The sequence below is a fragment of the Pseudopipra pipra genome, chromosome 30 (assembly GCF_036250125.1).
Source record: "Pseudopipra pipra isolate bDixPip1 chromosome 30, bDixPip1.hap1, whole genome shotgun sequence".
NCBI classification, from domain to species: Eukaryota; Metazoa; Chordata; class Aves; order Passeriformes; family Pipridae; genus Pseudopipra; species Pseudopipra pipra.
This window is the reverse complement of record NC_087578.1, coordinates 463,846-477,090: the sequence shown is the minus strand read 5'-3', so window position 1 is coordinate 477,090 and position 13,245 is coordinate 463,846. Positions and strand designations below refer to the sequence as shown.

The following is a 13,245-nucleotide window of genomic DNA, read 5'->3' as shown; positions in this document are numbered from 1 at the left end:
TCTCCAAGAGCGTCCTCCTTGTATTTAAGCAGCTACCTGGGCTCATCACCGCATACTACAAACTGTGACAGTTTCTGTGTGAATATTTTTAACTGTGTTTGTGGTACCTGTATTTATATTTATGTTTAGCACTGTAATGTTCCACGGTATAAAAGTGAATGGAGTTCTATAGCGGTAGAAACAAAAGAAAAAAAAAAAAACCTTTAAAAAAAGAAAAAAAAGAAATAAAAAATCTTGTGTTACGCCCTCTCATGTATAAAGTCACGTCCAGAGGACTATGTCGAGTATTTAATAAAATCTGAATATTATTTTTAAAAAGTTTATAGAACGGCCTCTGAGCTTCAGTCGAAACCTTTCTCTGTGGTCGAGAACAGCCTGTTAGAAAAGTTCACTTCTCTTCTGTGTGTTGTTCCTGAAAATCAGCTCCCTCTCTCCTTTTCCTCCCTCCTGCTCCTCCAAGAGTGCTCCAAAAAAAAAAAAAAAAGAAAAAGAAAAAGAAAAAAAAAAGAGAAAAAAAAAAAAGGAAGGAAAGGGAAAAGAAAAAAAAAAAAAGAAAAAAAGCAAAGGGAGGGGGGAATTACATTTTGCTTTGTCTCCTTGGATTAGTCTTGTTACTGTATTGTTCGGTGGCATCAGGAATCTATGCCATACCTCTCGCTTCATGATTAAAAATGGATTTCCAAAGTTCAAACCAGTATATATTTCTTATTGCTCCCTCCTCGAGCCAAAACCCCCCAGGGCAAAGGTTGTGCTTCGATTTTATTATTTATTTATTTATTTATTTATTTATTTATTTATTTTTAAATGGTTCTTCTCGCCATTATTTTTGGTCTCGTTCGAGCTCTTCTGCCGAGCTGAGAATCCCCCGGCTCTGCGGAAGGACCCGTTTCCCCCCTCCCGCCTCTCCCTCACCTCCTCCCCGACTTATTTCAACCCAATAAAACCTTTCCGGGGAATTGGGGGGGGGGAAGAGTCATTTTTTTTTTTTTTTAATCCAAGAACCTCATCCTTAGGAGCTCGGAAATCGTGGATATAACGCTGGGAAAGCAAAGCCCGCTGCTGTGGAATGGCAGGCTCGGATAAACCGCTGCAAAGGCTGGATAAAAAACCAAAAAAAACCCCAAAAAACCCACCCAAACCCTGCGTTTTGCTCGTCTCTTTGTCACTGCTGTGATATTTGCTGGGAATTCCGTAGGTAACACTGAGCCAGGGATGATAAATCCCTGGGAGCGACCCAGTCCCCTTCAAGAGCTTGAAGGAAACGACCAGGATTCGGTGTTTGAGTGGCTGTAAACCAGGAAGGACAAAAAAACCCCAACAAAACAGGGAAATAATGATAATTTTCAAAAAAACAAGCAGCCCGGGGAGGTTTTTTTTTCCGCCCATCCTTTACTCGTCTCCAGCCTGGAAGGCGCAGGCGGCTCGTGCAGAGCGCAGGAAAGACGGAACAAAAAATAATAAATCTCTCTTAAAACGAAAGAAAACAAGGAAAGCGACGACCCCGACAGCCAAAAAAGCACCGGCGAGGAGAAGCCCGAGAGCTCGGCGAGGGGGCAGCGACCTGGCCAAGGGAGCAGGAGGTGGAAAACGCCTGGAATTTCGCCCCCCAGCCCAAAAAACAGGATAAACCCCCACCCCCGACAAGCCCAAAGCGACCAAATTTCAAAGCATCTCCACGAGCGCCCAAATATGAGCCGAGGGAGGACGAGCTGGAACCCCCGGAGCCCTCGGGGCTTTCTCTGGCGGCTCAAAGGAGGAGGAAGAGAGGGAGAAACGTGCTCGGAAAGGTCCTCTCGGAGCCCGGAGCGGCCCGGGGGGGGTCGGGCTGCGCTGCCCCCCCTCCCCCCGCCCCCCTGAATTCACCCCCTTCACCCCGGCGGGGCTGGAAATTGGGATTTTTGGAAGGTATTTATTTCCCCCTCCGCCTCGCCCTTTGAAGAGCGGGGCTGGTTTGTGCAGCCAGGGGCGGACAAGGAAGATCCAGGCTCCTGCCAGCAATAAATTGCACCAAAAGAGAAAAAAAAAAAAACACCCAAAAAAAAAAAAAAAAAAAAAGAAAGGCGGAGGTGGGGGGGGAGAAGAAGAAGAAGGTACCAGGAATGTAAACTTTGGCGCATTGGAGGAGCTGCCACGGGAGGAGCAGCCCCCGCAGGAGCAGGAGCGAAAACCCCCTCGGTGAACGCTGCGGGAAAGGCGATTTTTTTTTTTTTTTTTCCCCCTCGCGCCGGCGGCAAAAAAAAAAAAAAAAAGGAAAAAAAAAAACAGAAAAAAAAAGAAAAAAAAGAAAAAAAAAAAAGAAAAAGAAAGAGAAAAAAAAAAAACACACCCGGAAAATTCAAAGTGAAATGAAAAAGAAAATTAAAAACGTCGCGGAGGCGACGCGGGGGGCGGGCACACACCCGCCGTCAATCGAAACACCGACGTGTCATTTCTCTTGTCTTCTTTTTTTTGGCGAGCTGACCCCGCGATGTTTTAATTAATTATTTGAATTGGTTATTCGGATCTTTTACTCTCCCATACTCGTGAGGGGAGGGGGAAAGAAGCGAAATAAATAAATAAATAAATTAAACCCCCGGAATCATTGCGGGAACCGCGAGCCCCCCGGAGGTGGCAGGGGGCTGCGGGGGGGATGTCGGGGGGCGCGGGCGGTTGCGCGGGGGGGTGCGGTGCCGCGGAGGAGCACTAGGTGCCGCTGCCGCCTCGCCGTCCCGCGGCGCGCTCCGCCCGCGCGCCCCCGCGCACCCCCCGCGGGCCCCTCCGCGGGCGCCCATCAATAACCCGGCCCGGGGTCAGCCGCGCAAATTGATGAGTGGCCGGCGCCGCTCACGTGACAACACTTAAATATCCCATATTTGGGCAGGGGGAGGAAGAAGAAGGGGGGAATCAAAAAAAAAAAAATTAAAAAGGGGCGAAGAATCCCCACCTATAAATTCTGCACTTTTAGGAGGGGATAAAATGCCCCCCCCCTTCCCCTTCCCCTCCTCGCCGCGCGCAGCCCTGAACTTCAAAAGGGCCACAAATCAACCCCCCCCTTTAAGCGAAGAGGTTTAAAAAAAAAAAAAGAAAAAAAGGAAAAGAAAAAGGGAAGGAAAAAGAAAAAGGGGAAGGGAAAACAAAACGGCAACAAAAAAAAAAAAAAGAGGGGATAAAGGGGAGGAAAAGGGGAAAAGAAGGGGGAAGAGGAAAAAAGAGATAAAAAGAAGAAAAAGAGAAGGATAAAAGGAGGGAGGAAAGAGGAAAAAAGAGGGGGGAAAAAGAGGAGAACGGAAGAAAAAAAGGAAGAATAAAGAGGGGGAAAAGAAGAAAAAGAAGCGAAAAGAGGGGGCAAAAAAAGGAAGGGGAAAAGGGGATTAAAAAGAGGGGGCAAGAAAAAAAATCCCCCTCTTCTAAATTTTCCTACCCCCCTTTCTTTTCCCTTTTTGTATTTTTCTTTCCCCCCCCCCCGACCCCCCCACGACTCCTCCGCCATGAGTTCTTACGTCGCCAACTCGTTTTACAAGCCAAGTCCCCCCGTTGCTGCCTATTCCATGCAAAGTTATGGAAATTATGGAAGTGTTGGCGAGGTCGAGCCGCCCAGGTACCGCTCGAGCGGCTCGGAGCTGAGCGGCCCCCTCCCCTCGCCCACCTCCCCGGGCGGCTCGGCCATGGCGGGGACCCCCCGAGCCGCCCCCGAGCGACCCCCGTGCCCGGCGCTGGGGCCCGCGGGGCATCCCGCGGGCAGCGAGGAGCGCCCGGCGGCCCGAAAGCCCGGGATGTGCGGGGCCAGGAGCGGGACGGCGCCGCCGGAGGAGCGAGCCCGGAGCGCGGCGGAAATCAAAGCCGAGCCCGTGCAAACGGCGCAGCAAGGAGGACCCCAAGTGCAGCAGCAGCAACCGCCGCAAATTTACCCCTGGATGACCAAGCTGCACATGAGCCATGGTAAAAAACAACTTTTCGCTTCTCCGGTTTTTTTTTTCTTTTTGTTTGTTTGGCAGGAATTTTTTTCCCCCCACTTTTTTTTTTCCCCACTTTTTTTTTTCCCCCCACTTTTTTTTCCCCACATTTTTTTCCCCACCTTTTTTCCCCCCACTCTTTTCCCTCCACCTTTTTTCCCCCCCTTTTTTTTCCCACCTTTTTTCCCCTCCACCTTTTTTCCCTCCACCTTTTTTCCCTCCACCTTCTTTTCCCTCCACCTTTTTCCCCCTTTTTTTTCCCCTTTTTTTTTTAATCTTTTTTTTTTCCCTTTTTTTTTTCCCTTTTTTTTTTTTTGCCTTGGGTTTTTATAGGCCATACGGGGCAAATAATAAAAAACCTGAGGTCGTAAATTTTACGACTAAGGCATCAATTGCTCGTAAAACTGTCCACTAAAAGGCTTAGAGGCTATATACGCCCAAATTTATGACGGCATAATTGGATCATAGAAACAAAACGTGTATAAAAGGCAATATTCCATTTTTTTGGGGAAGGGGGGGGTTAAAAATAACTTGAAATACACATGTTCTTTGAGGGTGAGCCGGGGGAAATAAAAAAAAAGGGAAAGAAAAGACACCAGAGGCGAAGGTGGAGGGAAAACGTGGAGAGATTTTCCCCCCTCCGCCTTCCCAGGGCTGAGAGGAGGGGGGGAATAATAAAAAGGACAAGATTCCCCCCCGAAAAGATCTTTGCCTGCTTTGTACACTTCCTTATTGTCCGGGAGGAAACAGGTTCACCCCTGGCTCATCTCCGGGTGTTTGATCCGGGCTTTGGGAGGGGAGGAAGGGGGGACTCGGGGGCCGAAGGTGTTGGGGAGTGGAGGATTTGAGGCTCCTTCGCTCCCCGCGTGCCCAAAGCCCCGGGAAACTTCTGTGCCTTCGAGATTTTGTGACGGGTTATTTGTTCAAAAAAGAAAAACAGCGATGGCAATAATACCAATAAAACAAATCCAAATCCCTCCAGAACCGCTCTGGCTTTTCGTGCCGTGTCCCTTCCCTCTTTATTTGAATTTATTTTCTTTCCCCCCCTCCAGAGACGGATGGGAAACGCTCCCGAACCAGCTACACCCGCTACCAAACTCTGGAACTAGAGAAAGAATTTCATTTTAACAGATACCTGACGCGGCGGAGGCGCATTGAGATCGCCAACAACCTCTGCCTGAACGAGAGACAAATCAAAATCTGGTTTCAGAACCGGAGGATGAAGTGGAAGAAAGATTCCAAGTTGAAAAGCAAAGAGGCTCTTTAGGTGCGATTGCAGGAGGTCTGGGGGGGGCTCCCCTGCCTTTTTTTTTTTCTTTTTAATGATTATTAATATTATTAATTTTTTTTAATTTGTGTTTTCCATCGCTTCTGGCGGAAGCGACCTCGAGGAAACTTGGATTTTGGGGTGGGCAGGGAGGGAGCTGCTGGATGGACTCTGGTCCGTACCCTTCACAAATCCCTCAGACAAAGGAAATCTCTTATTAATATGCAAAAAGGAGAGGGAAAAAAACCTCCTCAACAAACCGACAACCCCGTTTGTGTTCGCGCAGCAATTTCGTGTCTCTGTCCTTGGGCTGTTACGAAGTGTCCGAACCTGTGCGCTCTTTGGGGGGAAAACCATCCAGCCGAACAAAAAGCAGGGCGGAAAAAAAAGGCTTAAAAAAAGAAACCACAACACCGGGTCGCGGCACCTCCAAAAATCGCGATATTCCCAGGAAAAGCGTGAAAAAGGGCCGGTGAAGAAGGAGGAGAGGGGGAGAGAAAAAAAGGGAAATAAAGAGGGGGGGAAGGAAAAAAAAAGCGCCCCAAAGGCACTAAGTTTGGTGAAGTCTCAGCCTGGCGCTCTGCTCCTGATGGAGCCGGGAATTGCTGCTCTGCTGGGCTGGAATCGCCCCCGGGAAGATGCTCTGGCGCCCAAGGGGGGAAATGTTGCCCCTCTCTGGCGTTCGGCACCCTAAAAACCCCAAAGGCGCCCTGAAAACCCCCGGCGAGGGGTCGGAGTGGCCTCGGGGGGGGGGGGATATTTGGATATATTTGGATATTTCCATGTTTCGCCGCGTAATTTTATTATTATTTGCGTACAAAAGAGGCCGTGGGGAGGGGAGGGGGGGGGAGGGCGGCGAACACCCCGTTTTTCGCGCGAATCCTCCGATCAATTTTTGGTTTTTTTTGGGGGGGGTTAGGAAAGTGCAGCTCGGGAGGGGGAGGGGGGGGGCGAAACCACCTCTGGGCTCGATATCACTGTGTATTTATTTGTGGCGTGACTGGTGTGGATCTGCTGAATGCTCGAATATCTATTAAAGGCAGCCGAGGCGAACCCCCTTTTGTACATCTCTGTCTAAAGTCGGTCCCCGGCAGTAAATTCTTTCATTTCTCCCCCCCTTTCTCCCCCAGCGGTGCCCTCGGTGTATTTATTTATTAGTTGTCGTTTCAGCCGCCAAAAGGGCCGATGAAACTTCTGTTTTGTCGTATGGAATAAACAGGGAAATGCACCCAAAGTTGGCGGATATCCCTGTGCTCCTTCCCCGCCTTCGGAGCAGCTCCTGCTCCTCTTGCTACTTTGGTATTGATTTATTGGAACGCACTGCTCTTTATTTATGTTCTTAAAAAGCAGGTTTCGGGAGGGAGGAAAGGGATGATCTTAGAGCATCCTTCCCCCTAACCCCTGGAAAAGGTACGTGCTGCTTTTCCTATTTCCCAGAGAATGGCAAAAGGGGAGAAAAGGGCTTTTTTTTCTTAAAATTTGGTGCCGCAGCTCTGGCTGGGCCCTGAGGAAGGTGAGCTGCTCCCTGGGCCGGTTCGGACTTTTTAATCTTTATTCCTCTCAGGCTTTTCATTCCAGGCTGGTGTCCGCGCCTGGCAGATGGCATTTTAATAGGAATATGGGATTAAAATTACCTTCTCTCTCTCTCTCTCTCTGTTCCTCTCTCCTCCCCCCTCCCGTCTCCCCAACGTATACTCGGGATAAAATGATTTTTGCCCCCAAAATCTCGCGGCCGTCGCCTCTCGCTGCAGGTCGGACGCGGGAAGGAGGTCCCAGTGCCCGACTGGAGGTGACTGGGATGGGGAGGGGGGCGCGGGGGGGGCTGTGGGGGGGAGGGGGGCCCTGAGGAACCCCCTTCTCCAGAGGGGAGCAGCCCTTGGAGCGGGATGGGGGGGGAGAGGCTGCGGGGGAGGGGAGGGGCTGCGCTTCCCTCCTTGATTTTTATATGTTTATTTATTTATTTATTAAAAAAAAACCAGGTTTTTCTCTTCTGCCTGGGCCTAACGTGGAACACATGGGGGGGGGAACGCGCCTTCCGTGGGGTGTCCGTCCGTCCATCCCTCCATCCCTCCGTCCATCCCTCCATCCCTCCATCCCTCCCTCCATCCCTCCCTCCATCCATCCCTCCCTCCATCCCTCCCTCCACCCCTCCACCCCCCCTCCATCCCGGGGGCCCCCGCTCGGCTCCAGATGGACCCTCCACCATATGGAGGAGGCGCGGGGGGGGCTCCACAACCCCCCATCGCGCCCCCTCCCCACGCAGGCGACCCCCCCCCACCCCTCCCCCGGCTCCTTCCCCTCCCGACCCCACTCGTGGGCAGCCCCGGGGGGGGGTCCCCGCGCCGGGATTTGCATAAAAGGGGCTTTAACCTCTGATTTTCTGGCTCCCTCCCCCCGCACCCAGACGCGCACACGCGGGGCGGCCCCGCCCGCGCTCCTGCCAAGCTCCTTTTTCTTTTTCTTTTTTTTTTTTTACGGGCGCAAAACAAACGCCGGGAGAGAGCCAATAAGCTCCATAAAACTTTATAGGATTTCCTTTGACACGGGGGAAAACAAGGGAACAATTTCCTGAACCTGCAAAACAAAAGTTTCCTCCTCCGGCACCTCGGGCTGCCTTGAGGGGGGGGAGGGGGGCAATTACCTCGGGGGGGGGGGGAAGGGCTCAAACGGGGGCGGCTCCTCCTCCCCCCCCGAGGGCTTTTCTTTTAATTCGCATTATTTTATTTGCTTGGCTGCTGCTCGCGGATTGTTCCACCCGCTTATTTGGCGAGCGGCGGAGATATTTAATTTTATTGGCGTGTAACACTCAGCGGCTAAAAATCCTCTTTTATTCGCCTCTTTTTCTGGCGTCTCGCCTGTCATTTCCCCGTCGGTTTGGGGTGAAATACTGCAAAGCCAAGCCGGGCTCGCCTCGCCTCGCACATTTATCTGCCGCCTCTCCGAGTGGCTCCCCCACTCGTGGGGCCTGCGGTGACGGCTCGGGAGCGATCGCAATCATCTCTTTTCCCTTTCTTTCCCCCCGCCCTCTCCTTTCCCTTTTCCCGGTTTTTATTCCTTCCCCATGCTGCGTAAATCTATTGACTGGTTATTCAGGCACGAAACCCTCTCGGCGTGCGCTGGTAATTGCTCGTTATTCCGTTCAATTTTCTCTTAAGCAACGTCTTCCCCTCTCTCTCACCGGGGTTATTGCGGCGTCTCCGGGTTATTCTTTTTTATTCCCATTCCATTTCGCACTCCAACAACACTTTCCCCCCCCTTTCTCTCCTCTTTAGCCGTGAAAACTGTCAGGGCAGCTCGGGTGGGGCAAGGCAAGGGTTAAACAGCTCCCGGCCCACGCGTGTTTCAGCTGCCACAGCAGGAAAAAAACCACCGCAACGACCCCAAACAAACCCAGAACTTCCCCCCAAACGCCCTCTTTAAATATCAAACTTCGGCGTTTCCACCCTGCGGAGCCGAGCGCGGCTGCTTGTGATTAATTATCGGCTTCTCCTGCCCCGGGGAGGGGGCAGAGGAGCGTCGGGGGGGCTCCGCACCCCTCACCCCTCCCTTTAAGGGGCATTTTTCTGGCTCTTGGGTGGGTGTTGTTGCTGCTGCCGCTGTCTGGGAGAGATTTGCCTCTTTCATTCCCCTCTCGGCCACTCGATCCCTTCCCAAAGAACTCAAGAAGGAAATAAAAAGGACTTACCTTGCCCCGTCATCCGTGTCAACCCCGTGAGAACTTAAAATGGCCCAGAAACAACAAACAACCCAAAGTTCCTTTTTTTTTTTTTTCCACTCCCTTTTTATATATATCTCTTAATCCAGGGCGACTTTGGCTTTGTTTAAAAAAAAAAAAAAAAAAAAAGAAAACCAAGGAAACCAAAGAAAAACCCCAAAACCCCGAAACAAACCACCAAACGAACCAAACAAAAAAAAAGATAAAAAAAAAATAAAAAAAGCAAAGCTCTTTTATAGTTTCACCGCGAACATTAGGCAGAAAATACTCATGGCTTCTATGCGATTTTAGTAGTTTAAAACTTTTGAAGGTTATTTATGTGGATGGCCCTAAGCAAAAGCCCTGAATGGCTCTCAGGGAGCACGTGATGTCATTAAACTAAGTTTTATGGTTTGGGGGAGCTGACAAACCCACAATATATTTACATCATATATAATGTTAACTGTCCACCACCGCAGCTGCTAGAGCTGTTTAACGCCGGGACAGCGGGACAGGAGCTTTAGTGCGGAGCGCGGCGGCCGCGGGGCTCCCGGAGCGGCTCCTTCCCGGCCACCCCAGTAAGTTTTTTTTTTTTTCCTCCTTCCTCGGGGCTCTTTTCTCCTCGCGAATCTGTTTTTTTTTTTGTGGGTTTTTTTTTGTTGTTTGTTTTTTTTTTTCTTTTTTTTTTTTTTTTTAGGAGCGCGCGTGGCTCGGGAATGGCCAAAGGGTTTTTTTTTTTTTTTTATAAAACCTTTTCCCCCCCTCCCCTTCCCCGGTGTCGGGCGTGGGAAAAGGGTTTGTGGTTTGTGCGCGCGCGGGGGGATGAGCTGGAATGCGAGTTTTCTGCAGGCGAAGGATCTTATCGGGAAGGAATCTTCCCCCTCTCCCGCCCCCTTTCCATCCCCAGGGCTGCTGGAGAAGAGATAAGGCCGAGGAAAGTCTCTTTATTACCGGTTCGGCAGCAAAACTCCCCCCCCTTTCCCCCTCCTGACCCCCCCCGGGGGACGGACTTAAAGTTTCACACCCCCCCTCAAAGATTATTCTGTTTTGGGGAGGGGTCCGGGGGGGTTGAATTTGTGTTGGGAAGGGAGAGGTGAAAGGGGAAGAAGGAAAGGGAAAATAAAAAGGGGGGGGGTGTCGGTGTGCGCTGGGAGGGGCGGGCGGGGGGCGGGCGGGGTCGCGGCAGGTGAGAGGAGGAGGAGGAGGGAGGGTTCCTGCGTGACCCCACGGCACCTTTGGGGGGGGACACCCCACTCTGGGGGGGAAATATGGGCTGTGAGGGGGGGTTTTGAACCCCCCACCCCCTCCCAGGGTGTTTGGTGACGGGGGGGTCACGCGTGGGGGGGGGGATCTCCCCGGTCTTGGGGGAGCATTATTGGGCCTCCCCCTGTGGACGCCCCCGGGGCACCGTGGGGGTATTTTGGGGTCAAACCCAGCGAGGAGAGATGGTTGGGGTGGGGACAAAGGGGGGCCAAAAAGGGGGGGAGAGGTGGGCTCGCTCCCACCCTGGGGTGCTCCACCCCCCCCCGCGAGCGGGAAACAACGGGGTGCCCCCTCCCCACCCTGTCCAGGCAATAACCGGGCCCCCCTTGTTCGCCGGGGTGGGGAGGGGGGGTGTTACTCGGCTTTAGGGTCCCCCCCGACAAGATCCATCCTGGAGATATCCCAGGCCTGGAATTTCGGGGGGGTTGCGTCCTCGGGGGGGGGGAGAAAGGGGGGCACCGATGTTGTGTTGGGAGGGGCAGAGGCTGCAGGTGACACGAGGGGTCTGGGGGGGGGGGGGTTATATGCCGGGGAGGGGACATAGGGGCACCTACACACCCCCATATACACCCCCCCGACCCCTTCATGTACACCCCACACATGCACCCACAGACCCCCCCATACACCCACATACACCCACAGACCCCCCCATACACCCACAATCCCACATACACCCACAGACCCCCCACATACACCCACATACACCCACAACCCCCCCATACACCCACAGACCCCCCCATACACTCACAGACCCCCCCATACACTCACAGACCCCCCCATACACCCACAGACCCCCCCCATACACCCACAGACCCCCCCCATACACCCACAGACCCCCCATACACTCACAGACCCCCCCCATACACCCACATACACCCACAATCCCACATACACCCACAGACCCCCCACATACACCCACATACACCCACAACCCCCCCATACACCCACCTACACCCACAACTCCTCCATACACCCACAGACCCCTCCATACACCCACAGACCCCTCCATACACCCACAGACCCCCCCATATACCTACAACCCCCCATACACCCACATACACCCACAGACCCCTCCAAACACCCACCTACATCCACAACCCCCCCATACACCCACAGACCCCCCATACACTCACATACACCCACAACCCCCATACACCCACCTACACCCACAGATCCCCACATACACCCACAGACCCCTCCAAACACCCACCCACACCCACAACTCCCCCATATACCCACATAAAACCCCACAGAAGCCCCTCCACACCCCCCTACACCTACAACCCCCCCATACACCCACAGACCCCCCCAGTACACCCCCCCACACCCACAATCCCCCCATACACCCACAACTCCCCCCATACACCCACATAAAACCTCACAGAGCCCCCACACCCACAGACCCCCCATACACCCACCCACACTCCCCCCGGCCCCCATACACCCACATACACCCCACAGACCCTCCAGTACACCCACATACAGCCCACAAACCCTCCCACAGACCCCCCCATACACCCACAGACCCCCCCATACACCCACCCACACCCACAACCCCCCCCAGTACACCCACATACACCCCACAGACCCCCCCACACCCACAGACCCCCCATACACCCACCCACACTCCCCCTGGCCCCCATACACCCACATACACCCACAGACCCCCTCACACCGACAGACCCCCCAATACACCCACATACAGCCACAAACCCACCCACAGACCCCCCCATACACCCACAGACCCCCAAATACACCCACAGACCCCCCCATACACCCACAGACCCCCCCATACACCCACAAACCCCCATACACCCACATACACCCACAGACCCCCTCACACCGACAGACCCCCCATATACCCCCATAAAACCCCACAGACCCCCAAACCCCCCTACATGCACCCAGAGACCTCCGCCAGACCCCTCCACATCCCCGCACCTACACTCGCCCACAGACCCCCCCATTACACCCACAGACCCCCCCATACACCCACAGACCCCCCCATACACCCACAGACCCCCCCATACACTCACAGACCCCCAATACACCCACATACAGCCCACATACACCCACAGACCCCCCCATACACCCACAGACCCTCCCACACACCCACAGACCCCCCCATACACCCACAGACCCTCCCAATACACCCCCATACACCAACAGCCCCCCTCATACACCCACAGACCACCCCCATACACCCACAGACCCCCCCCATACATCCCAATACACCCACAGCCCCCCCCATACACCCACAGACCCCCCCCATACACCCACAGACCCCCCCATACACCCCAATACACCCACAGACCCCCCCATACACCCACAGACCCCCCCATACACCCACAAACCACCCATACACCCACAGACCCCCCCCATACACCCACAGACCCCCCCATACACCCCAATACACCCACAGACCCCCCATACACCCACAGACCCCCCCATACACCCACAGCCCCCCCCATACACCCACAGACCCCCCCCATACACCCCAATACACCCACAGACCCCCCAATACACCCACAGACCCCCCCATACACCCACAGACCCCCCCACACCCCCACCCCCACAGACAACCCCTCAACACCCCCAGAGCCCCCCCAGCCCCTCAAAGCCCCCCAAAGTCTCCCCGAGGGCGGTTGCACACGTGTGTTTGGGGCTGTACACGTGTGTGGGGGGCTGCACATGTGTGTTTGGGACTGTACACGTGTGTTTGGGGCTGTACACGTGTGTTTGGGGCTGTACACGTGTGTGTGTGTATGTGTGTGTGTATGTGTATGTGTATGTGGCTGTACACGTGTGTATGGGGCTGTACACGTGTGTGTGGGGCTGTACACGTGGGTGTGTGGCTGTACACGTGTGTGTGGCTGTACATGTGTGTGTGTGAATGTACACGTGTGTGTGTGAATGTACACGTGTGTGTGTGAATGTACACGTGTGTGTGTGGCTGTACACGTGTGTTTGGGGCTGTACACGTGTGTTTGGGGCTGTACACGTGTGTGTGTGTGGCTGTACACGTGTGTGTGGCTGTACACGTGTGTGTGTGGCTGTACATGTGTGTGTGTGAATGTACACGTGTGTGA

The 13,245-nt window shown here is 53.5% G+C and overlaps 1 protein-coding gene across 1 annotated transcript; it reads left to right on the top strand.

Moving 5' to 3' along the window:
* Positions 1–3,431: 3,431 nt before the first annotated feature.
* Positions 3,432–5,604, top strand: HOXC5 (homeobox C5). The gene is made up of 2 exons (XM_064638788.1): positions 3,432–3,918; positions 4,985–5,604. Exons 1-2 carry the CDS (start codon positions 3,468–3,470, stop codon positions 5,197–5,199), a joined length of 666 nt encoding a protein of 221 aa, XP_064494858.1. The 5' UTR covers positions 3,432–3,467; the 3' UTR covers positions 5,200–5,604.
* Positions 5,605–13,245: the final 7,641 nt, after the last annotated feature.